Source organism: Acanthochromis polyacanthus, chromosome 22, assembly GCF_021347895.1.
Source record: "Acanthochromis polyacanthus isolate Apoly-LR-REF ecotype Palm Island chromosome 22, KAUST_Apoly_ChrSc, whole genome shotgun sequence".
Classification (NCBI taxonomy): Eukaryota; Metazoa; Chordata; class Actinopteri; family Pomacentridae; genus Acanthochromis; species Acanthochromis polyacanthus.
The window spans coordinates 11,203,060-11,228,895 of NC_067134.1; the positions used below are offsets into that span (position 1 = coordinate 11,203,060).

General features: G+C 41.1%; 1 protein-coding gene across 3 annotated transcripts in view; it reads right to left on the reverse strand.

Annotated features, from left to right (window-relative positions):
* si:ch211-246m6.5 (von Willebrand factor D and EGF domain-containing protein) overlaps positions 1 to 25,836 on the reverse strand; it is a 56,336-nt gene that overhangs the window by 27,594 nt on the left and 2,906 nt on the right. For all 3 annotated transcript variants that reach the window (XM_051942215.1, XM_051942214.1, XM_051942216.1), the window contains exons 2-12: positions 16,922 to 17,106; positions 16,458 to 16,686; positions 15,219 to 15,284; positions 14,148 to 14,380; positions 10,771 to 10,860; positions 10,526 to 10,661; positions 7,237 to 7,454; positions 3,493 to 3,566; positions 3,126 to 3,402; positions 1,819 to 2,021; positions 802 to 1,712 (exon numbers count right to left, since the gene is read on the reverse strand). In XM_051942215.1, the coding sequence (XP_051798175.1) occupies positions 802 to 1,712; positions 1,819 to 2,021; positions 3,126 to 3,402; positions 3,493 to 3,566; positions 7,237 to 7,454; positions 10,526 to 10,661; positions 10,771 to 10,860; positions 14,148 to 14,380; positions 15,219 to 15,284; positions 16,458 to 16,686; positions 16,922 to 16,942 (2,458 nt within the window). In that variant the 5' untranslated portion in view covers positions 16,943 to 17,106. The remainder of the gene's footprint in view (positions 1 to 801; positions 1,713 to 1,818; positions 2,022 to 3,125; positions 3,403 to 3,492; positions 3,567 to 7,236; positions 7,455 to 10,525; positions 10,662 to 10,770; positions 10,861 to 14,147; positions 14,381 to 15,218; positions 15,285 to 16,457; positions 16,687 to 16,921; positions 17,107 to 25,836) is intronic.

Consider the following 25,836-nt stretch of genomic DNA (forward strand, 5'->3'; position numbering starts at 1 on the left):
GGTTCAAAAAGTATCTTGTCTTTTAAAAATTGCCGAAATCACACCGTTTGCCAAAGACAGAAACTGTAAAAACAGAATTAGTTATGGGATGTTCTATTTTCAAATGGTCCTAGTACGACTCAGCTGTGATGCAAAGCTGAGGAAATGATCCGAATTTAAAATCACTGAAGTCTACTTATCTAACTATTCTACATATCTCATTTAAAAATTTGTTTTTGCACTAAAAAGATTCTGTAAAAAGAAATAAGAATTCATTCTGCGTGCCATGGTGCAACTGTTAAACCATCAGTGAGTTGCTGTGGTAAACAGTCATATGACTCAAAATCACAGTTTTCTTTTTATTTCAGATAAAACATAAATATGAGAATATTTTTAAGAAAATAATCTTTTTTTAAAAAGTCACCTTTCTAGTATTGGTAACGCTTCTTGAAGCTTGAACTTAAATTTTTCTTTTGTAATGATTTATGGTATTTGATTTTTCTCTACCTCTGGTCCTGCTTGTGTTGTTTCCATACAGGTGCAGGACTTTAGATTGCAGTGAAAATTGAGCCCACAGTGAGTAAAACGCCGAGTTCTAGACTAGTGTGTTAACCTATTTACAGGTCTAAAGTCCAGCCAATGACTGTAAATTAATCTGATAACATAACTTTTAGAGCCATTTCCCAAGAAAAATTAGCAGCTTGTCACCTCCACACAGGTCAATATAAGGGTTTTGCATTTTGACTTCAGTTTCAAGAAAACATGAGTGTACTGTATTAAGATAAATGCCATTGCAATGAAAAGCTGTCCGTAGATGCTCACTAATAGCCAGGCTGCAGTCGTGGAAGCTGTGGCTGGGATAACACTGGCAGCCCCACTCTGTGCACTCTCCGTTTCCATTGCAAAAGTTGGGGCAGCGCAGCACCATCATCACTTCCCCAGACGCTCCCGGTGGATTTACCACCTCCAAGGCTCTCTGGGTCCGGTTCTCCAGGAGCCTCCTCTCGCACTCGTTCTCCAGGTACGGCAGCAGCGCCTCCTCCCAGCCCAGGTCGTCTTTGAGCTGCAGGTCCAGGATGCAGAGATCCACCGCCTCGTCCAGCCGGCGTCCCAGCAGCCCCCGGCACACTGCGCCAACAGTGGAGTTGGACAGAGCGAGCTGACATACTTCTAGTGCTTTGGCCGAGGTCAGGCCGCTCGGCGTGGGCCACTGAGGTTGCACCTCCGGTCGAGCCTCCGCCAAGTGATCCTCAGGGAAAAAGTAGGCAAGACTCTCCAGATCGACCTGGCTGAGACTCTGCGCTGTGAAGACGGGCTGGAACTCAAGTGACGCCTGCCTCTTCACCCGGTCAACGGAGAGCAGGAGATCCTCTCTGAACTCACCGTCCAGTGCAAGATCACCGTCGCTGCTTTGACTGTTCTCAGTATGAAACCAAAGGTGCCTCCTCTCCAGAGGATGAGCGCTGAAGACGGACATTTCCAGGATGCTTTCCTCTTTTTCCCGGCTCTTGATGTATTCCACTGTTGTGTCCATAGAAGGGAAGACAGATGTGTAATCCACATTATCGTACGCTATGCAGTCGGAGTGAGCGGAAGGATTGTACGAGTTTGTAATTCCTCTGCCAACATGTTGAGAAGTCCTGTACTCTTTTTGGCACTGACAGAAAGGTTTCCTGACGTCCTGCGTCGACCCAGGAGGCATTTTGTCGAATAGACTTTCACCTGCTGCTATCCTAAAGAACAGAAAAACATGGAAACGAATGACTTTTTGAAGACTCATATGAATTAGGTCCTAAGCAAAGTGAAGTTTTAGAGTCTAAATTGCTGCCACAGACTGACCTACAGTCCTCTATGAAGCGATGCAGGTCATCAGGGCCGTAGGAGCCGCCGTCAGACCTGTGGAAGTCATTGTTGCCGTTACGGTCAAAGGTCCCACAAAGGCCTCGAGTGTTGCCGTAGTCAACGCTGGGCGCTCGGACGGACAGGCTCATTCCCCAGTCGCCAACATCGGCCCGAACAAAGGCCCCAGAGGGAAACATCAACTACAAGAAGGGAGTCACATCCAATAAGTAGCTAATACTAAATCCCCATGCAGTGGAAGTAAACAAGTCAAGATCCTTCACGGCTCATTAGGTGTCCGTTCAAACAAAATTCAGGGAATATGTTGCAGCACTGTCTCAGATTTTGTTAGAAAAACTAAGTTCCCTCCAACATTTTGTCAGAATTTTAAGAATTTCATGTTATTTTTACACTGGAATATTGTGAATTATTAAAATAAATGTCAACTGGACAGTCATTTTTAGGGGTTATTATCTGCAAAATTTGAACTCCTTCAGTTAAGAAGTTTGGTAAATAGAACATATTTACAACAAAATTGTTTCCTGCACATTTAAATAATTGAATGGCTCCAGCAGTGCATAGATTTTTAAATACTGATGCTTGAAAATAGAAAACAGTGTAATATTTTCCAACAGTGGCGGTACTGGGAGCCAGGGAAAGTTCCTGTAATAGTCTATGTATGGATGTTTTCTCATTTCCTACTAAAACACACTCTTGGATTGATATTTCACAAACTTTTATGTCACAATATATAGAGTTTTTAAATAAAAAATAGCAATAAACTGAAACCTTGCCTTGCTATACTTATCAAACTTCAATTCTACTGATGTTTGAGCTCTCAAAAGTTTGTGAAATATCGACCAAAGACTGTATTTTTGGTAGGAAATATGGAATCATCCATATATATACACTTTCAGGAGCTTTTATGGACCACAATACTACTCATGTTTGGAAGTTCTTTGTTCCATTCTAAAGGGTCAGTAATGAGGAATTTGGACTCTGCTGGAGACATTTAATCATTTGGATCTGCTTGGGACTATTTTATCTGTGTCCTCAGCAAATTTCATGGCTGTAGAAGTTACATTTCTGGAAATAATTAACAATTAAAATGCCTTCCTTGGTGAGATGTTTCTTTGAAGCTGAAAATGAAAAATTTCCAGGTCTTCAAACACAAAATTTAGACAAAACTTTTTAAAGGAGTTAGTTTTAAGTCCCAAATAACTCTGAGACATTAGAGCAGCACTTCAACAGCATGGAACGATTTTCCACACAAGAAAGCACCAGTGTCAAAATGTTCGGATACCTACGGTGACCTTCTTCCCCTGGTGGGACTCCAGCACTCTGACCCGACTGCCCTCGCTTTCTCCCAGGGTCTTCAGGGTCAGCTGAGGCCTGGTTTCTTGAGGTTGGCCGTTGCACATATCAAATACTGCGACATCGTTCCCCTCTCGCACTGCGACGCCACAGTTGCAGGCGACAGAGTAGTGCCGGCTGCCGCAGTCCCACTGCCGAGAATGGACCTCGAACTGCCTGGAAAGACTCCGGTAGAGGACGAAGGTGCCCGTCTGATGGTTCTCATAGCGCCTGCAGGGTTAATTGTTGTAAAAACAGCATATCAAATGGATTCAAACGACCATTTGACGACTGCTGACAACAGATTAGGAGGTGAAATACCTGCCGTCCAGCGTAATGACATGTGGGTCGGTCAAAGAGTAGCAGATGGAAGTGGGAACGTCCTGGACGACGACCTGCAGGCAAAGGTCAGGAGAACAAAGATTAAGAGGGCTTCACCCTTTGACCCGAGGACCTCCAGCTTTGATGTTTTTTCCAAACACAGATGGGAACAAACCCCTCAGAGACACAATGTCTGCAGGGCTGACATCACGTCCTACGTAACGAAATGGCTCGGATGGACGCAGCTAATGACCTCTTGGTGAGGCGCTCTTTAAACGTCACGTCTAACCTTCAAACAAGTGCACGTTTGGTGTTCAAGCCCAGCAGCCTCTCCAATTTCATAAAGAACTGTATAATTGTGTTTATATATCCACAGTACGATGGAGAAACCTGTAATTGGAGCCAATGCTCTTTAATTAAAGTAATACTTAGATTATTACATCACACTGCCGATGCCCTCTTAAGAAATTTAGATTTTAAATCTCTGTGGACATCGTCTAGGAGTCCAGGAACCCATGTGAGGACCGAGCTCTGTGCACCCCAAAACCCTAAACATCAAGAATCCATGATGCCACTTTTATCTGAGTCATTCCATGAAAACTCAATCAGTGTCTCCCACCTGACTCGACCAGAATCGGACGCTTTTTTATGTACAATAACTTTAGTATATTAATATAATTTTACCTTCATTCTGTGAGTCTTTTCAGAGTTAGAGGCCCTGGACGTACACAGGGATAGAAAGAAATGTCTTACTTTTTCGAGCCCTCACAACTTCAAAAGTACAATAGATCGACACATGTGATTTTCAGGGCTGAAAACCACATTTGATTTCATTCTAAAAAACTGCAACCAAATCTATTTCAAATCCATTCCAACCCAATGCCAGATCAGATTAATGTTCAGCATTATTTTTATACAACCATCTTTAAGTGTCAGTATCATAGTTTCAGTAACAAAGCTGCACCAGTTTAAAGTCTAAGATATAGAGCATCAAAAGCAAGCCTTCGTACTTGGAAACTGTTTTATCCTGATAATTCACTGGAGAAAAAACTTGACAAGTGCATGATACTGATACTCAAAGTATTGTGTTGAACAAACACAAGGTTTTGGCTTTGGGCTGTGACACCTGGAGCGGATGTAGATTTGGTTAGAGTTTCTAAAACAGTAAAACAGATGTCTGTCTCTTACATTTGAGGTTTTATGGAAAAGTAATGTGAAATTGAAGCGCAAAATTTCTGCCCATCCCTATGCTCTTTGAGGGCGTGTAACTCTGAAAATATTTACAGTATGAAGGTAAATAATTGCACATAAAAAAATGTCCTGCTGAACTTTTTTAAGATTTGGTTGCTTTTATAAGGAATGACCCATCTATTTATGTTTTAAAAGCTTTGAACGGGCCATTAGAGAATCTCCACAATTTCTTCCAACAATTTCTCTTGAACAAAATCCTCTAGAGGTTCATATGGAGCTCCACATGCCACATTTAACTCGCATGCCTCAGATTCCAGTTTTCCCTCAAGCCTCCTCAGGGCTTCCATGATGCTCCAGAAGGTCGACCGGTTGTTGACCTGGCCCATTATCAGAGCTGATATTTAGAAATTTTTCGATTATCATACTATTTTTAACCAACTTCTGTGAGGTCCTGAAGATTAAAAGATAAACTTTGTTTTAATCCAGTGTAAATAAAGAGAAGACAAAATAACATGAGATCATCATTGCCCCGAAAGTGAAATTTACTTTGGGCATTTTACAGCTCTGTACATTACAAACCACACCATAATAAAGCAAAAGAAATACACAACTCTGCACAGAATAAAACCATGCATAAATGAAACCATTTGTTAAAATGTTTATGTCCACAGATACGTACAAACATGTCCCGATTGCTCTATTTTTTTTGCAGTTTGTGTAAAAAAGGACTGAAATGAAAGACTAATTACAATAGGCACTCTTATATTTGCCAAATCATTCAGAATTCAGGAAATGTGTTGCTGCACTGTGTCAGATTTTGTTCACAAAGTTTACTCATTTGTTATTTGTGACCCTAAGGTAAGTTGTCTAAAATATTTTTGGCTGTACTTTGAAAATTTCAGATGTTTTCAGACTTGGGACTTTTTGCATTTTCCCTCTTTAAAAAACGTCTTACCTTGGATGCATTTTTAAGGGTTCAATATCTCCAGAAATATAACTCTGAGGCATGGAATTTGGTGAGGACAAAACAGTCTCCAGCAGATCCAAATGATTGGATGGCTAAAGTAGAGGCCATTATTTTAAAAAAATATTAGCCCTTCAAAGTGAGAAGAAAGCTCCTGTTGATGTTTCACCAACTTTTGAGGCCTCTAATATCAATAGCATTTGATGTATGTTAAGCCAAGGTTCCATTTTTTTACTATTTTGATATAACCAAATGGTGACATGGATTTATTTGTAGGGCTACTGAAAGCGGTATGCGTAGAAGTCTGTATATTGTCATTAAAAAGTTGGTGAAATGTCGACCAAAGTGTGTGTTTTTATTGGAAGTATAGATAGCCATATGTATTTGTATTTACAGGACATTTTCTCGGGCTAGAGTATCGCCGTAATTTGAATATTTTGAACTTTTTCCATCTTCACGGTAGCCTAGCCGCGCTAGACAACCCACGGCAACAAATTTAATTCTCTGCCAGGGTGGGTCTAGTTACCCTCCATAAGGCTCGAGGTTGGATGCTCCTAAAACTGGCCGACGAATCACCATGAAGTGTAGAGTCAGAAGGCGGGCGTAACTAAGTGATGACAGAGGCGCGACGATTCTGACAGAAACAACCGGAAACAACTAGCCTAGCCGAGCTAAACAATCCATGGCAACAAATTTAATTCTCTGCCAGGGTTGACAGCAGTCGTTGAGCTCCATTAGCACCGACTCTGAATAATCTTTCTGTTAACATGTCTGTAATATACTTGAGCTTCACCCATTGACTGTATAAATAAGGCTTCACCGAACTACCACATCCTCTGATTTCCGGCGCTCTAGGAACTACGTCAGCCTATTCGTTGCACTGATTGGTTGTATACCTACCCAACTGCTGCAGAGTGATTTGAAAGACAACCTTTTAGCCCGCCTCCCTCCCTGTCGAGAGTTCCTAGACCCTTGTGTATTCAGACCTGGGTCTAGCGCGGCTAGGCTATCTTCACGGGTCAATTATTAAAAACTTTTGGAGTCACTGAAAAGTTTGGATCTTCTGAAAACAATTATATCTGTCTCCTCGCCAACATTTAAGTTGGTGCAAGTTCAGATTTAATTTCTAGAGATATTGAACCCTTAAACTGGCTTACAAAATAAGATATTATTTTGAGGATTAAGCTAAAAAAAAATCCAGTTCTGAAAAAGTAAAATTTTCAAAATTCAGTTTTTTCAAACATGTATAGACAAAGAACTCTTGTGTTGCAGTTTGACACCAAGATGTTAATTTTACTGCAAATATGTGTCAGTTATCTGGTATCCTTAAATACTTATCAATACTGACTCTTAAAGAACCAAACTGGTTGACCCCCAATATGGTCCAATCATGTCTGTTTGAAGGATCCCTTCCTGACCACTGAAAACCATCTTAAAACCCCCCAAGAATGACTTTCGAGTCTTTTTTAAGCACCTTAAGGATCTTTCAAACCAGATCTCGAGATCCCTGAAAACTCTCCATGGCCTCACCATTCATATAAATTTGATACAGGTGACCAACTTGCTTCCATAAATGGTACTCGACTCACTTTTAGCGATGTTGGGATGTAGCTCCTCCACAGCCTCGGTGCACCGTGTCCGGGTGAAGCGCCGATCAGACTCGGTCGGTTTCCGTCACGTGTGAAATCTGTCACAGCGGTGACCAAGAACTTGGCCCGACCACAGCTGCCGTCGCTGCAGGCGTTGGGCTGCAGCTCCACCTGGCAGGCCGACAGCGCCACATTTGAGACCTCGTGTTCCAGACTGTCTGTGGGTGTCGACACAGCAGCGAGTTAGTGTGAACAGACGGCAAGCAGCTGCCCGCAGGACTGTAATAATGTCTCCCTCAGCTGGCTTTGATGTACAGTTTGAGTAGGAGAATAACAAAAGAAGAGCAGGAAAGAGGAAGTTTAAGTTAGCAGAGGAAGATTTCTAGACCCTTTAATCAACTTTAATAACCCAACAAGCTCCTTGTTTAGAGCATCTTTGTTTTTACTGACGAGCCCGGACCCCACTGAGAGTTCAAAAGTTATGTTTTGGCTTCAATTTCATTCACCGAGACATTAAAGTTCAGGGTGTAATCAAGCTTATAATGGGTGTTTTCTGCATGAACCGACTGGAGTCTCCCATTGAAGACGCTCGTTATGGCGTTTGCATCTTCCAGGGTTGAAAGCATCTTTATAAAAGGAACTACAAATCTTAACAATTACAGTTGCCAGTTTTTGTAATGGGTTGTGGTGATATTTTTGAAAATAATTATCCACTTGGGAGAATACTAATGCTATATACCTTAAAAACCCATTTAAAAAACATCTGAAATGACCAAATTTATCAGTGCAAGAAAGTCAAAAATCAACAATTCCCTGAACAAAGTTTTGTTGAAAAAAAAAAGCTGACCTCAAAATGATGACATCATCAAATACTATGAATACTATCTGTCTAATTCAGAAATTTAAACCAGATCCTGTAAAAAAAGATACGTATACACACGTGGACAAAATTGTTGGTACCCCTCAGTTAAAGAAGGAAAAACCCACAATTCTCACTGAAATCACTTGAAACTCACAAAAGTAACAATAAATAAAAATTTATTGAAAATTAAATAATCAAAAACAGCCATTACTTTTCAATTGTTGATTAACATAATTATTTAAAAAAACAAACTAATGAAACAGGCCTGGACAAAAATGATGGTACCTCTATAAAAGATTGAAAACTATTGGACCAGAGTGACATGATTAACTCAGGTGTGTCATTTAATTGACATCACAGGTGTTTCCAAACTCATAATCAGTCAGTCTGCCTATTTAAAGGGAGACAAGTAGTCACCCTGCTGTTTGGTGAAAAGGTGTGTACCACACTGAACATGGACAACAGAAAGCGAAGGAGAGAATTGTCCCAGGACATCCGAAAAAAAATTATAGACAAACATCTTAAAGGTAAAGGCTATAAGACCATCTCTAAACAGCTTGAAGTTCCTGTGACAACAGTGGCTCATATTATTCAGAAGTTCAAGACCCACGGGACAGTAGCCAACCTCCCTGGACGTGGCCGCAAGAGGAAAATTGATGACAAATTGAAGAGACGGATCGTTGGAATTGTATCCAAAGAGCCCAGAGCAACCTCCAAAGAAATTAAAGGTGAACTCCAAGGCCAAGGTACATCAGTGTCAGATCGCACCATTCGTCGTTGTTTGAGCCAAAGTGGACTTCATGGGAGACGACCAAGGAGGACACCACTGCTGAAAAAAACTCATAAAAAAGCCAGACTGGAATTTGCAAAAATGCATGTTGACAAGCCACAAAGCTTCTGGGAGAATGTCCTTTGGACAGATGAGACCAAACTGGAGCTTTTTGGTAAGGCACATCAACTCTATGTTCATAGACTCAAAAACCAAGCATACGAAGAAAAGAACACTGTCCCTACGGTGAAACATGGAGGAGGCTCAGTAATGTTTTGGGGCTGCTTTGCTGCATCTGGCACAGGGTGTCTTGAAAGTGCGCAAGGTACGATGAAATCTGAAGACTATCAAGGCATTCTGGAGAGAAATGTGCTGCCTAGTGTCAGAAAGCTTGGTCTCAGTCGCAGGTCATGGGTCTTCCAACAGGACAACGATCCAAAACACACAGCCAAAAACACCCAAGAATGGCTGAGAGAAAAGCGTTGGACTATTCTAAAGTGGCCTTCTATGAGCCCAGATCTGAATCCCATTGAACATATGTGGAAGGAGCTGAAACATGCCATTTGGAGAAGACACCCATCAAACCTGAGACAACTGGAGCTGTTTGCTCATGAGGAGTGGGCCAAAATACCTGTTGACAGCTGCAGAACGCTCATTGACAAATACAGAAATCGTTTAATTGCAGTGATTGCCTCAAAAGGTTGTGCAACAAAATATTAAGTTATGGGTACCATCATTTTTGTCCAGCCCTATTTCATTAGTTTGTTTTTTTTAAATAATTATGTTAATCAACAATTCAAAAGTGATGGCTGATTTTGATTATTTAATTTTCAATAAATTTTTATTTATTGTTACTTTTGTGAGTTTCAAGTGATTTCAGTGAGAATTGTGGGTTTTTCCTTCTTTAACTGAGGGGTACCAACAATTTTGTCCACGTGTGTATTTGAAATGATGGTCCTTGCTGTGCAAGCAAAACGGAGTTTTTTCAGCTGAACTGCATTCTGTGTTTATACAAAGCAAAGAGGACATAAGTATGGAAACAAATTAGACGACTGAGATTAAAAATCTGACAGTATTTGTCAATATTGGTACAAAAAAGATCAAGTGAGGAGCGAGCTACAGGAAGACAGCCAGCAGGATGAAACATCTTATCTAGAGCTGATGTGCAGATTTGTGTGAAACTGCACGATTTGTCAAGGTTACAAAAATGTTTGTCGAATAAAATGCCTCAAGCATTTGGAGCTCCCATTTTTCCAGTATTGGTAACACCTGTGGACACCTGGAAGAATGTTTAACATGATTCCAGGTTTTTCCAATTTAATTTTTTTCTTTTTTTATGATTAATGGCACTGTAACCGTTTCATTCTGCACAGAAGACATTTCTGAGTTGACCTCCAGCCACAGTTGTGCTGCTTTCATAGAGGTGCAGGACTTTATATTGTGGTTAAAAACGTGAAGGGAGAAGATTAAGGCTTAAGGAGCGGCTTGTTTGGTCAGCTGTGGCTCCATTTCATTGCCAAATTAGGATTTTGTGTCTCCAAACAGCTTAAAAATATGATTAACCTGCAATCTACTCAAACTTTAAGCTTCATGATGTTCCTGTGGGTCAGAAAGTGTGACGAAAATGCCAATATGTGTTGTTTTCCTGCAGGTCTGACCTGGATCGTGGACACTCAGAGCCAGAGGGACTCCACACTGGTGGTCGTGGCCGAAGCAGGGGATGGGCACGGTGCTGTGGACGGTCACCTCATGCTCCTTGCTGTTCTCTGCGATGTGGAGTGAATCCGGAGAAAACTGAGGAGACACACAGGCTCCACAGGGTTTGCTTTCTTATCTCCACTCGCAGAACTGTACCGGGATTCTCAAATATTTATTCTTCTGGTGTATGATGGAGAATATTTACCTTCAGGCCGGCGTAGAAACTCTCGCTTTCCTTTGGAGGAGATCTGGCGTGGCTGTAGTTGGCCCTGAAAGTCGACACGCTGCAGGAGAACTGTAGAAAAAAGATCATCATGCAGGAAAATCTTAATTGCGAGTCGGTAAGAGAGGCTGAAAATGAAAATATAACAGAGTTTGATGCCTTTAAACATAAACCTGCAAATCACAAACTGGAAAAAATGCTCCTCTCAAAACAAGAAAAAAAACTTGTTACAAAGAACTTTTACCTTGAAAGAAGTGAAAAAATCTGCCAGTAGAACAAGTGACAAATGTCTAGGTAAGATTTTTTGAAATAAGATGTGATATTTAGAATATTGAGATCTTAAAATTAGCTGGGAAAACTTATTTTAAGCTGTAATTTATGAGGCTTGTCAAGCTGAGGTGTCTTAACCCTCCAGCTGTCTTCATTTATGGCACCAAAAAATATTGTTTCTTTGTCTGAAAAGAGTCCAAAAATTTAGCAAAAAACTCCCTAAATTTATTAAAAAAAAATCGCAAAATCATCATGAAAAACATTCCTTAAAAGTTTCCCTTAAAAGTTCTTTTTTAAGAACTTTTTAACTTCTTTTTTCCAAATTTTGCAAGGAATAAAAATAAAAAAATCTATTGTAAATATTTTCAAAAAATGAATAAAAATCTTCCAAAAAAGCCTAAAAATATATAAAGTGATTCCATATATATCAGTAAAAATTCTAATATTTTCTTTAAGAAAAATTCAATGAAAATTGCTGAATTTTGGTATTTTTTCCGAATGTTCTTAAAGAAACATTTTTTGAAACGTTTATTTTTTCTTCCAAAAAATGCTAAAAAAAAAAACTTCCCAAAAATTGTGAAAATGTGGAAGTTTTCACTGTGAATATATATATATTTTTCCACATTTTTAAACTTTAAAACGGGTCAATTTATCCCGCAGGACGACATGAGGGTTAAAACAAGATCATTTCAAGGTTGTTTGACTTAACAAGATATTTAAGATGCTTTGTCTTAAAACAAGTCCCTCTATGTTGCTGAAATGTCACATTTTAAGTGAATTTATCTTAAATCAAGTGGGATGAGACATTTCGACTAAAAACAAGACAAACAGACTTGGTAATATTTGGAGTGTTTGCAGTGCACCAACTAAAAACTGTGCTTGTAATTAGAACAACATTTTTATTTTTCCTTAATATATGCCTTAAAATTTAGAAGCACGACTACTTTCCGGAACAAAATCCCTTTTAAGTTCTTCAGAATCTTAAACGACCCATTCTTGATTACATTTCCAAATGAAAGAGTGCCTCCACAGTGTCCGACTGACGCTGTATTTGTGATTCATCAAAACATTTAGCTCTCAGTGCAGCGCCGCTCTGGTCCGCGACTCCAACAGCACGAACATTTAACTCGCTCTCAGGGTTTAAAAAAACTGTGGACGACCTGTGACTCTTCCCAGCTGCTGCATCAACATATTTTTAAGAAGAGCCTCGTGAGCGAGCTCGATCCTCCGCAACACGTTCCAGACCTGACTAACACAAGCCTGGTGTCCAAATAAGGCAGACACAGCTGTATGAGGACGAACGCTGAGAGTGACATCACCCCAGTTCCAAATAGCATCACGCTGAAAAATCTAATAACTCTGTGTTTCCCGGCAAGACATAATTTCTCCAGTAAATGAGCTCCGTCGGCAACCGCCGTGTTCTGATTGCTTGGAAATGAGGCTGTGTGGCAGTAGAGTGTTGACATACTGAAGGGATGGAGGTTATTTATAGCAGTTATGACCCCCAGTGCAGCTTCAGCGATAAAGGATTGTTGAAAGCAACTGCATCAATAAACCGTCTCTTGTTGCTAAGTGAGGATGTTGTCGCTGCTTAGCTGGCCTTTTCTAACAACCATCGGATTTCGTACTTGCTGCCCAGCTGCTCAGATTTAGTTTTATTAGCTTGGCGAGCGTAAACATCCCTAATTCTTCTGCTTGTTGGTCAACAGCGCAAAGCAATTTTCAAACCACAGATACATGCAACAACCTACGTGGTGAAAATTCCTACATATTTTAGTGAATGAATTAGTCCCTGACCCTATTTTGTCGGGGCACCATCCCTACATCCTGGGCTTACCACCATCCAAGTTAACTGTGATTGGTTCAAAGAAATACGAACGCTTTTAAAACCTGAACCAAACTTATCTTCATCCTCCAGAGCCATGCAATGTGCTGAAGAATGGTACAGCTGCATGTCATTCTCATTCAGCTCAGCCCAGGATGTAGGGACGGTGCCCCAACGAAACAGTGACGGGTGTAATTCTTTTGGTAGAACATTTGCACGCGGGGAGGTAGGAATTGTCATTCAAATGGTAAATTAACACAAAAAAATTAAGCAGGGTTTCTTCACAAATGGCTGCCAAGAATTGAGCAACAAGAGAAACCAAATCCAGGCAGTCAGGACAGTTTTCAGCAGATGGTGGCTCAATAGTAGCTCAACTTGGGAAATTTAAACTCAAAATTGCCATTTTGCCCTCTTTCACTGTGTTCCTGAGTGTTGACTTTGATGCTTCCAGCTTCACGATATTTGAGTTCTTTTGGAGGTTCTTCACCATGATTGAAAAGTTTTTACGCTTCTGTGGGAACGGCAGTAGTGTTCATGCATGGAATTCATAGATACAACCTACTGCGCTTTTTAAAACAGAGTCCTTCAAGCGGACTTGTAGTATAATAACATCTATGCATCTGTCTGTGTGCACATCCACAAGGAAGTATAATCAGGGTTTTTTAATCTTACTTTTTGTTGCAACATGGACTCAAAACCAAACGGTGGAACTGATGTGGATGCATTCACGCCACACCAAAATCCACAGCTGTAGAAAGGAAATTAGAGGCCACATGAGGAATTTTAAGGAGCCTTAAGTTGTGATACAGATTCAGTTTCTTGCTGCATTCCTAAAATGTGGACTTTCTGGCTCCAAGAAACCAACAAGATGGCATCCCGTTCTTTTGTGAGCAGCTCCCCCACTGTGCAATGCGGGGTTGTCGAGATTTCATCACAACAAACAGCTTTATTGTATGTAAATGTATCTGTGCATGTAAAAACGGCTACCCTAGAACTCACTGTGGAGGTTTGAATGGAGCTGGCTTTAAATGGAACCCATGTGCAGCCGGGCTTCTCCAACCTGCATCTGATTTAACTCCCCCACCCTCCTCTTCCCTTCTCTTAAGTGGATATGACACAGATTGCCTCTCTGTCTTTGCTTTTTGAGGCTGAACCCAGGCAAAAACAGGTCAGCGTGATCCATGGCTTTACGCTGCCTGCTCGAGGGGGTCAAAACCGCCACATGTGCTCCCAGAAACTTTCAGCGCGGTCTGGCAGGAATTACCGTCTCTCCGAGCCTGAAGTGGACGCCGTCCATCTCCACCAGGGAGAAGGGCTTCAGCGTGGATTCCTGCCTGATCTCGGCCTTCATGCTGTGGCCGATATGTCTGGCCCAAACCACCTGGAAGCCCAGCGTCTGGCTCCACGGCGGCGGGATGAAGGAGCACCTCAGGTGGACGCTGTGGCCGATGAGCTCTGGAGTGATGACCGGCCGGGAGGGCAGCGACGGGACGGCAGCTAAAAAAACACAAGATTAGGAAATTGTGGCAGTAATGCTGATTTGATTATACATTTCACCAGTAAATAAAGTATTTTCAGATGCAATATTGATTAAATTAAACTGTCATAACTTGTTTTTAATCACCAGCAGTAGTTTTATTGATAAATACCGGCACATATTACTTTCCGACTAGTTCTTCCTTAGTAGATATCAACGGTAGCCTAGCCGCGCTAGACCCATGCTCTGAAGACGCAAGGGTCTAGGCACGCTCGACAGGGAGGGAGGCGGGCTAAAAGGTTGTCTATCAAATCACTCTGCAGCAATTGGGTAGGTATACAACCAATCAGCGCAACGAATAGGCTCCTAGAGCGCCGGAAATCAGAGGATGCGGTAGTTCGGTGAAGCCTTATTTATACAGTCAATGGGTGAAGCTCAAGTATATCACAGACATGTTAACAGAAAGATTATTCAGAGTCGGTGCTAATGGAGCTCAACGACTGTTGTCGTTTTTGTTGTCGACCCTGGCAGAGAATTAAATTCGTTTCTGTGGGTTGTCTAGCACGGCTAGGCTAGTTGTTTCCGGTTGTTTCTGTCAGAATCGTCGCGCCTCTGTCGTCACTTAGTTACGCCCGCCTTCTGACTCTACACTTCATGGTGATTGGTCCGGCCAGTTTTAGGAGCATCCAACCTCGAGCCTTATGGAGGGTAACTAGACCCAACCTGGCAGAGAATTAAATTTGTTGCCGTGGGTTGTCTAGCACGGCTAGGCTATATCAACTTTTCAACAGCCACACTTTCGAGCCAGGATAAACATTGTGGTTTGAGACGAAAGCAGATATTCTGAGAGGTTCCTACCTTTGCATCGACCGTTCACCTCCACCTCCCCTGGTGGGCAGAGTCTGGCTCCCAAATCTGGAGCAACTGAAACAAAGCATACCAATTATTTGACAAAAACATGATTTATCTGTTTAAATTAAGAAAAACACATGATATTGGAATTTTACTTCTTACATTTGCATCAAATCTGAAGTCTTTCAGGCCCCATTTGGTGAAAATCCATTTTATTGTGTTCTATAAAGTTGGAAGTGTAAAATAAAAGCTGTAAGGAATATTTAGATGCTTACGACTGCTATTTCTCTAGCTCTCCAACAAATAGGAACAAGCTGCCCCCATATTGCCCAGTGCTTCTGAGACGAGGCATTCAAAATGAGAAACTGCTTACTTTCTAGATCTGCCTCGTGCAAAGTAAACTAAATGTTCTGTTGTTGTTCGCAAGAAGGAATAATAGAGTCTAAAGATCCAATGGATAGCTCTCATTTTTGAAGACATGTTAACAGAAAAATAGAGAATTCCGAACTAGTAAGGGTTATGTTGCTGTTGGCTTTGCCCACAGGTCAGCACAATGAGGAGCTTGTAATGCTAAGGGACATTCAGAGATAGTGCAAACCAAATGGCATGCTTTGGGTGGGTTAGTGCATTTTAATGTCACCTGAGAGTTAGCTGCTGTTTGCATCTGTTAGCTTCTCTCCTGTTCTCTGTGCTCACTCAAACTGCATTTTAAAACAGCTGAATTCCCAACAAAACTGCTCTCATTTCCACAATGTTCTGCTTCTGTTGTCAGACAGCAGAACAAATATAAAATAGGAGCCCAGTAAGACTTCATGCTAGCAAGTTGCTGCTCTGCACCGCCAAAATCCTGATTGTACAACAATTTTTTTGACAACCTCACCTATCACGAGTTAAAAACAACAGCTGGGCTGTAAATTAGATTTTATTTTCATGTCAAATGATGCTCTGACGGAAAGTTGGAAAGGGATAGATAGTTCTGGTCTTGAAAGCTAATTTCCAGATTTATTTTGCTCCGTTAATCACAGATGCAGAGAGAGTCTTCTTCCTGAAGCTTGGCTGAATGTAAAGGTACAGACATGGTAACTGTCTGTTTAGAAGAGGACTAAAACCAGGAGTTATACAGTCATGGTGAAATGAAAAGCCAAAAGATGAACTGTGGGGACATTTGCTGGAAAAGGATGCAATATGGCACCTTTAATTCACCAATGTCAACAGCAGTACCACACGCGACTGTTGAATACTCACCTTTCGCGCAGTATCCCATGCACCCCTGCGTTGGCTGCAGGTAGTAGACCAGGAACTCGCCACAGTTCCTTACGCTGATGGGGATGCGGAAGAGGCAGCAGTCTTTGGCGCTGCCCTGGAAAAACTGCCAGGTGGCGCAGGCAGAGAGCTGGCGGACCTCGCCTGGCCGCGGCAGGGAGGTGTCCTTCAGCGACAGCCACACCGGAGCCTGGGTACCGCAACGGTTCATCTGCAGAGGACGTCGACAGAAACAGTCATTATCTGGAGGAAGGCGGTTATTAGACCCCGCACCTGGACTGAAGGTGCTTATTATACCAGCCTGATGGATGCTAGATGTTTGCACTGTCAGGGGCTGTTTTGTGCTATTTTTCTTGGCAGAGATTGAAGATTTTCTTTTTAAGTAGAGGGTAAGAGACACAGGAGATAAACACAAGGTAATGGCTTTGACATTTCGGACAGTTTACCTCAACGCAGGTGGTCGGCATCTCCGCCGGCTTGTTGTTGATCCTGAATCTGTACCAGCCGGGCGACAGCGAGTGGTCGCAGATCAGGTCCTGGATGGCCGTGTTCTGGATCTCCGTGGAGTCGAAGTCGACGCTGCGATAAGGATTACGCAGAGTCCGATGGCCTCCTGGGAAACACTCCGGAGCTGAGAACAAAAATGCCGAACTGTGAAGCTCAACAGTGACGAGCAAAAGAAGGCTTTAGTTCAGCACTTCCCTTTCGTTTAAGCGTCTAAAATGAAACACTGCAGACAGAGGAACAGATACTGAATGTTGCTGTGAAACTTTGGATACCTTTAATCTGTTTTTCTAAGTTTTCCCTCCTAAAATCCCTTCCTCTCAGCCTCGCTTTGAGTTCCAGGAAATGAAAAGTGAGGAATCTCAGGCCGTGACTGGATCACATCTTTATATCTGATGGAGCCCTCCTGTTTGGCCGTGTGCAGGATGAGGATGAGAGGTCAGACAGTACAGAGGCAGACAAAACAAAAGCAACTCATGATGTTGTGGGAGTTAGCACATGAACGCCTGGCCGTCCTCGTTTCCCCTCTCTGCAGACTGCAGGAGGAAAGATTCATTTACACTGTGTGGGAACAGAAGTTTGACTAAATAGTTTCACTCTGGGTCCATTTTGACGTATTTCTGTGGCTAAACAAGCAACCAAAACGATATAACCACATGGGAAGAGAGTTTATATGATGTAGAGCTGCAACAGTAAAGGTTCTCTGATTCCAGCTTGCTTAATTTAAAAATGTTCCATTTTCTTTCCTTCTGATTGAACTAAATATCATCTTTTATCTAACTGTTTAAACATTTTCACAATTTTCTGACATTTAATATTCCAAATAACTAATCGAGTAAGAAAATCATAGATTAATCAACAGTGAAACTGTTTCCCAGTTGCAACTCTGGTATGATGCTAATTAAGACTGTGGTCTCCAGGTGAAAGCTCTGGACGAAGAAAAAAAGTCTGTAAATCACTTTAGTGTTCAAAACCCAAGTTTTATATAAATTCCAACAAATAAATGATGCTCATAAGAGCAAAACCATGAATAATAACACAACTACAGCTTGCATTTACTTCCAAAAAACAAGAAAAAATAAACAGTTTGACGCATTTTTATTTACTTTAACTACAAAGTCAGCTTTCCATTTTTTTATTTTTTATTTTCTGGTGATTTTCTGGTTAGACAATAGTGGCCAAATTCGAAAAATAAATGAAACACAATATCTCATTGGATTATGTCTAATTTTGAGATTAATGTTGAGGTTGATGTTGGCGGTTTGAAAATATGTTTAAAAATGAAACTGTTATTATGTTTAAATGTGATGTAACATAATAAGCAAAGCGAAATTTTACTCCAACTGTATCATAAGACTAAGTTTCTGGTTAAATTATTTCACTGAAACAGGAACCATTTGTGATATTATTTCAGTGTTATTCTCTGACTGACTGAATTAATAGTGCCCAAGAATAGAGCAATACATAGTTGGATTAAGTCTTTATTTACAATTTCAGAATACGTTCAGAAGTTAAGCAATAAGTATAAGTGTAGTTTTTGGTTTGTACAATCCATGAAAACCTCTTAAAACATCAAAATACCAAAATCAGTTCCAGTTTAACTTTGATTGGAACTAAAGACTCAGTTTAAAGATAAAGAGTTTACCTGAGAAATCTTGATTTTGAGTTTAAACCGAAGTTCTATAAAAATTCCAACAAATCAATGACAGTTGTAAGAGCATAGTCATGAAATTGTGACACTACTTTTATATATATTTTAATATGGTTGGCCAGTGGTGCCCAAAAAACATAGATAAGGGAGTGATTTTAACTTTGGTGCTGGCAATTTTAGAATATATTCAGAAACAAGAGCAATCCGAGATTTCTGACCTCCGCCAAGGGAAGATGATACGAAGTTGGAAAATCTAAATCCGGATCCAGAATCCAGATCCTTAACCGGATCAACACAAAATTTGAATGGAGTCTTCCCTGGGCCAAGATCCACCTCTGGTGCAAATTTCATGAAGATCTGACAAGTAGTTTCCGAGAAATCCTGTCCACAGACACGCACACAGACAGACAAATAAATAAACGGACCCGCATAACCTCCTTGGCGGAGGTAATTAAACCATTATTGAGTCTAAAAGTCATTTCTGGTTAGTACAAGTCTCAAAAAACTCTTAAAACTTCAACCTAACAAACTCGAGCACAGCTGTTCTCAAGTTAAAGATAAATGATTCTCCTCAGTGTAACAGCTAGCCAGGGTTAGGGTTAGCAAACATAACAAACATCTGATTTGATTTTCTTTATTCTCTGACTGTGAAGCACAGCAGTGATCTCACTGATGTCCAGGAAACCTTTTCTAATAGCTTTCCAGCATGTCTTGTTTATTGGAATAAACAGAATCGGTTGAGGAAGAAGACATTCATTTGACAAGTGACGTCTGGAAAACTATTAAAACTGTTTTGTAATTCCTTCAGGAGTCTGTACATTTACCTGCAACTGACCACATGTGAAGGACTTCTGCTGACAGACTTCACGTCGCCTCAGGGAAAAAGGTGACAAATCCATGGGTACAGATTTGCTCTTTGGTGTCGGGGTGGTGAGCAGAAGGGATCATTTCACCCCCACAGGTTATCTAAATTGCTAAGAATAACAGGCATTCCTGTGAGCCTCTCGCCTCTCTTAACTCGCCCCAGGAAAGGATGCTAAAACCAATAGCGCATGACAGGCCTCTGAACACCGGCTGCAGCTGGAGGCTCAAACTTCCGGGGAAGTTATTTGAGCAGAACATGTAGTTTTCCACACTAGCAAATACTCAAAAGCTCGAAATCTGCAGAGTGAAATGGGTCAAAGTCAGCAGCAGAGGTCTTTGCTAACAAACCCAAACAAAACGAACAAGCCGGGGTTTAACTTCCAGACTTGTTCACCTTGTTTTCCCTGTTTGACTCTGATTGTAGCGGCTGAGTAAAGTCACATCAGGGAAAACAAACAGTGGGGGTATTTAGGGTGTCTTAAGAGCCTCAACGCCATGAATGGACAGGGAGCAGTGACTGCCAGTGAACTGCAGCCTAAACAAAGTCTTACAGGCTGGTCTTCATGTTGACAGCCCCTTTAAAGCAAATGCTTTTGTTTACTCGGCCGCCTGTCTGAGTGAACACCTCATCTGGAAGCTCCGCTGACAAGATCCGAGGTCACAGGTTGTCCAAACAGCCGTGTTTTCAGGCAGGAGGACAGCCGATGAGACTTGGGCTGCTGGTTAAACTGTTCCAATTGGTGACTTAATGAGTTTACAGAGCTGGAAGCTGAGGAGGGGTTTGAGGTAATGAAGCGGCTCCCGGAGGGGGAGGAGGACGAGATCCCACTGGGAGGGAGGCCCTCAGCAGCCCAGATGTGCAGGGACTCTGCAGGGAATTCTCCAGTTACTCAGGAAAGGAGATTAATTCGGGAGAGCGTGGCGTTAACACAACTGAGGTTACGAGTCGTTTTCCCAGAGGGCCTGTCAGTTATCGCCCAGCACAAACTACAGTCACACCGAAGGGTTAAGATTCAACTCCTGTGATTTATAACACTTAACCCTTTAAGCTTCAGTCAATTCCAGCCGTTTTCAGTACAAAAAAATCGCTAATATTCTATTTTTAAATTTAAAAAATGACGAAAAATACAGGGAATATTGGACGCACATCGCAAGGTGCATTTCCTTGAAAACGACCAATTCGTGGATTTTATACCGACTTCAGGACATGTTTTGGACAAAATAGTTTACTGGCTTGTGTTGTCTGGATGTAAAAGGTTGGATTATGGCCATTTTTTGTGGAATCTTTTTTTCTGTGTGTAATAATGAACCCGGAAATGTGAGTCGCGCTGTGTGCGTTGAAGCCGTGTATAGAGAACGGATGGATGAATATTTGTTTTTGTCGGACAAATGTGTTTTTCTCACCCGCTGTGGTAATCACATCTGAAAGTGGTTTATACCGGCGGATTCATGAGAATCTAAGCTTTCCATCGGTGTATAATGTTTGTATAATCGGGTTTGCAGCCGTCGGACATTCTTGAAATTCCTATGCAAATTAGTAGGTGTACCGCCGGCGGTACACCTACGACGCACTGAAGCGTAAAGGGTTAAAATGCTCAGTGTTTTTTACTACATATATGAACAGGGTCTGAAGAATTTGGAGCAGTAATGATCTGGAGTATTTTGGGATGAAGGTTCTGGTAGTTTTTTTCTTGACAAGATGGAAAAGCAGCATTTTAGCCACTGAGAGATACTAAAACTCTCAAATGAAACCCTTTACAGGAGGAAAATGACTAAAAGCTTCATTTACAGCTTTACAACTCCCATCCTGGAATTAAGAGCCGATCAAGGCAATTTGTAACTGGTCAGTTTTGTTTATGTCCACTATCACACGTGTTGTTAATTTGAATAATTTACTTCATATGTTTAGCGATTTCAATAACTAATTGACCGATAATTTCAGCCCACCAAGGATATAGAAACAATACCCCATTTTCTTCCAACATGATGCAATACTTGTGGGCTTGCCGAAGGTCATGAAGCCTCACAGCAGACTTTGTCATGGTGCCCTTTTACTGGCTTAACCCCCACAATGACGGCTTCACAAAACAATAAGTTTGGGATAGGCATGGCTCAAAAAAATCAACATTTACACTAAAGCAACACTAAAACCCTCAAATGAAACCCTGTACTAGTGGAGATGAGACTAAAAGCAGAATTTAAAGGCACATCTGGACCCCTGTCCTTTGATTATCATCAGGCGATTTTTAACTGATCAGTATTGGCAAGACTCTAAGTCTGATCTTTTGTGACATGTAAATTTAAATAATTTCTTTAATTTGCCCATCAACCAATCAATAACTAACAAACATTTTATTTGTTGTGCCCCACTATTGCTGGAAAATGTGCCACTGGGGTATAGGAGCCATGTCCTAATTGATGCTGATGATTTAATATTTTTACTTTGGCTGGACCTCATTAGGCCTCACAGCAGACTTTGTCATGGTGCCCGTTTGCGAGCCAAACCCCCACAATGCTAGCCAAGCCGCGCTAGACCCATGCTCTGAAGAACCAAGGGTTTAGGCACACTCGACAGGGAGGGAGGCGGGCTAAAAGGTTGTCTATCAAATCACTCTGCAGCAATTGGGTAGGTATACAACCAATCAGCGCAACGAATAGGCTCCTAGAGCGCCGGAAATCAGAGGACGCGGTAGTTCGGTGAAGCCTTATTTATACAGTCAATGGGTGAAGCTCAAGTATATTACAGACATGTTAACAGAAAGATTATTCAGAGTAGGTGCTAATGGAGCTCAACGACTGTTGTCGTTTTTGTTGTCGACCCTGGCAGAGAATTAAATTCGTTGCCGTGGGTTGTCTAGCACGGCTAGGCTAGTTGTTTCCGGTTGTTTCTGTCAGAATCGTCGCGCCTCTGTCGTCACTTAGTTACGCCCGCCTTCTGACTCTACACTTCATGGTGATTCGTCCGGCCAGTTTTAGGAGCATCCAACCTCGAGCCTTATGGAGGGTAACTAGACCCACCCTGGCAGAGAATTAAATTCATTGCCGTGGGTTGTCTAGCGCGGCTAGGCTACCACAAAGCTCTTTGCTTGCCAACATTGAACTGTCAACCTCCTCTATTGGTACATTTTGAATCAGGAAGAAACTCCACCATTCACTACAGCTAATCTACATACTGGAAGTTTGTATTATCAAAGAAATATCGGATATCGGCAGATAGTACTACTAAATGACTCGCATCTGATTGGTGACAAAGAAATAAGAAAAAACTCAATCATGATTAAATCTACAAAACTTTAGATATAAGACTAAAGTTTGTGAGATATTAAAACGATGTTCTAATCGATTCAAACTTGTTTCAATACATGAACGGTGGCCAGAAGTCATTAATCCTCTCAGAAAATGTTGCCCCGTTCCTTGCTAAACCCCCATAATGCTCTCTGCTTGCCAATATGAATCTGCCTGCCTCCTCTTGTTGCTTCAGTTTTGAACACTAAAGGGCAAAAACAAAACCTTGTTTCTGACATTTGTTGTCTTTTAAGACAAATGGTTGCTTCCCAGCAGCGTTACTGGCTAACGTTTGATATTCGACTCGTTGGATTCTCACCGTGTTGCTCAGTTCACCTCCTCAGTCCAGTCTAAAATCTTTCAACAAGTACAAGATGGATTACGGTGAAGTTTACGTTCCCCAGAGGATTGATGCTTCTGATTTCGTTGACCCAGTGATGTTTTCTCTGACTTCACCACTTTGTTCAAGTGGAAACAAAATGACTTTGACAATGATTCAGACTTTTGGATGGCTCACGGTGAAATTTTACCAGCTATACAGATGTGTTGTTATCAATTATGAACAAATACCAGAGCTGAAATGGTGTGATTAGTTGGGTTCGGTGTTGGCAGTAGGGATTTTACACAAACGGCTAATGACAGTTTGGTCTTTAAACATGTAAAAACACTAAAATCATTTTTTCTCTTTTTCATATGGATTTCTGGCAGATTACAGGACTCCTGCCTCTCAAAGAATGTTGTTGTTTACTGACGAATGCAATAAAACTCTATTCAGTCACTAAGGCCGCATCCTCAAAGAGAAACAGCTGTAGTTGTCTTATATCCAGCAGGCTTTGTTTAGAAAAGATATGTCCACACAACATGCTGTCTGCTCAGAAGTAACATCCATGTTTTGAGGTATTTTTGTGATCAACCGTGGGACCTAGATCATTAATAAGCAAACTGCAGGTGAAATGACAACTGATCTAAATTGGAGAACTATTAGAAGTGAGCTGTAAACTTAATAGAGAAAATTTAGAAAAGTAATTGTACAGCTGAGTGGTCACAGTGACGTCCAGTGGAGCTTTAAATCATTATTATTCACTATAATTCTAAAATTAGTGGACCAAATATGTACAGTTGGCTCGGATCTCTTGTTCTTCCTTTTATTTGTTTGGAAAGGTGTTGACATCTGCTGTCTGGGATTTTAGAGGATCCCTGCGGAGTTTCAAACAAAAGCTGTGTTTACATTCAGTGTTTCTCACCCAAACACGCTGTGAGAATCTCTGAGGTCCAACAAACACATCAGAGCGTTTCCTCCCTTGTAAATCATTTGCAGAGCGGGTTTTTGTAAACAGTTTAAAAACCTGCATTGTGTGCACGTTTGTCAGCTGACGGCTTTATTCCTCGCTGCTGTGTTTATTGGAACGTCACGCCACAGGGGCCGACTGATTATCAGATCTGATATTCAGCAATTTTCCTGCATTGTTATCTTTTTATCAACTACTCTGATTAGAGTAACAGCCACAGCTGTAGGTTGAATATTGAAAAGTTCTAGCTTTGCTCAACATATGTAGAACATATGGCGGGAAAAGAATTTCAATGAAGTTTTCTATTGGAGTTTGTCTTTTCCTGAATTTAGACACCGAGATTTTAACTTTTACAGCAAATACACTATCGTTCAAAGGTTTGGGCTCACTTAGAAATGTCCTTATGTTTAAAAGAAAAGCATTTTTTTTCAATGGACACAACATTAAAATAATCAGAAATACAGTCTAGACATTGTTAATGTGGTAAATAACTATTCTAGCTGGAAACGGCTGATTTTTAATGGAATATCTCCATAGGGGTACAGAGGAACATTTCCAGCAACCATCACTCCTGTGTTCTAATGCTACATTGTGTTAGCTAATGGTGTTGAAAGGCTCATTGATGATTAGAAAACCCTTGTCCAGTTGTGTTAGCACATGAATAAAAGTGAGTTTTCATGGAAAACATGAAATTGCCTGGATGACTCCAAACTTTGGAACAGTAGTGTAAGTTAGCTTTAAATAGTGGTTATGGATCCTCTTGGTTACACATAAATGGTATCAACCTTAAAAAACCATCCCTAGCATGCTAACATTGTTGACATGGTAGATATTAAATCTGCTAAACACCATCCTGGTAGCATCTGTGAGAATGTTAGCATGCTAAAGCTAGCCGTAGCCCTTTAGCGAAGCTTCACATGCTGCCAGCTGTAGATATTTTTAAAAATCATGAAGGTGTTTAAGTCAAGGCCATTTCTGGATTTGAAACCCTGTTCGTGTTAATAAAATGCTGTTTGCCTCAGACCTTTTTCCACTTTGACTCTGTTGAAGACACAATAATGTTGAAATGTTAGCCTGTGTTCACAATACAACCCATTATGTACCCTAATCCTAATTCAAGTGTAATTTGCTGCAAGATGCTTGAATGACCCTGTTTCTACTCTATTTTTTAAATTGTTAAACTCCATAAAGTCACTAACTGTTTAATGCTGCAAGATTTGTTTTGATAATTTCAGCTTTGGCTCAAATTCACCCTAAAAGACTTTAAAGTCTCCAGATATTTAGTGAATATGAGGCTGTAGCTGCTTTTATATCATCCAGCTGCACCATCACATTAAATATATGATATTACACTGGGAGAAGATGTTTGATGTTTTAGACTTTGCGATCTTGCTTTTTACAGTGCAGTTCAGCAGGCATGGTACGTCTGAGAGGTTAAAGACGCTCTGTAAACTCATACAGTTAGATTTCCTTCTTCTGTGTCTGTCAGACTTTGTTTTGGTCAGAAATGCCTGGTATTCCTGCTGCAAAGCTCTGCGAGGACCCTCGGTGTTTGATTTTACGACGGCCCGCCTTAAAGTTTACGACTGAGAGCTTTGATGTGTTGTTGGACACCTCGGAGACAAAGATGTGAGATAGATGGAGGATGGGTTGGACAGAGTGAAACAACTGCGATTTCTTACCGGTAGATACCAATTTATTTCACTGAAGGCGCAGAAATTCACGTGTAAAATTCTGCACTTTTTCGTCACACGCTGGTAAAACCTGA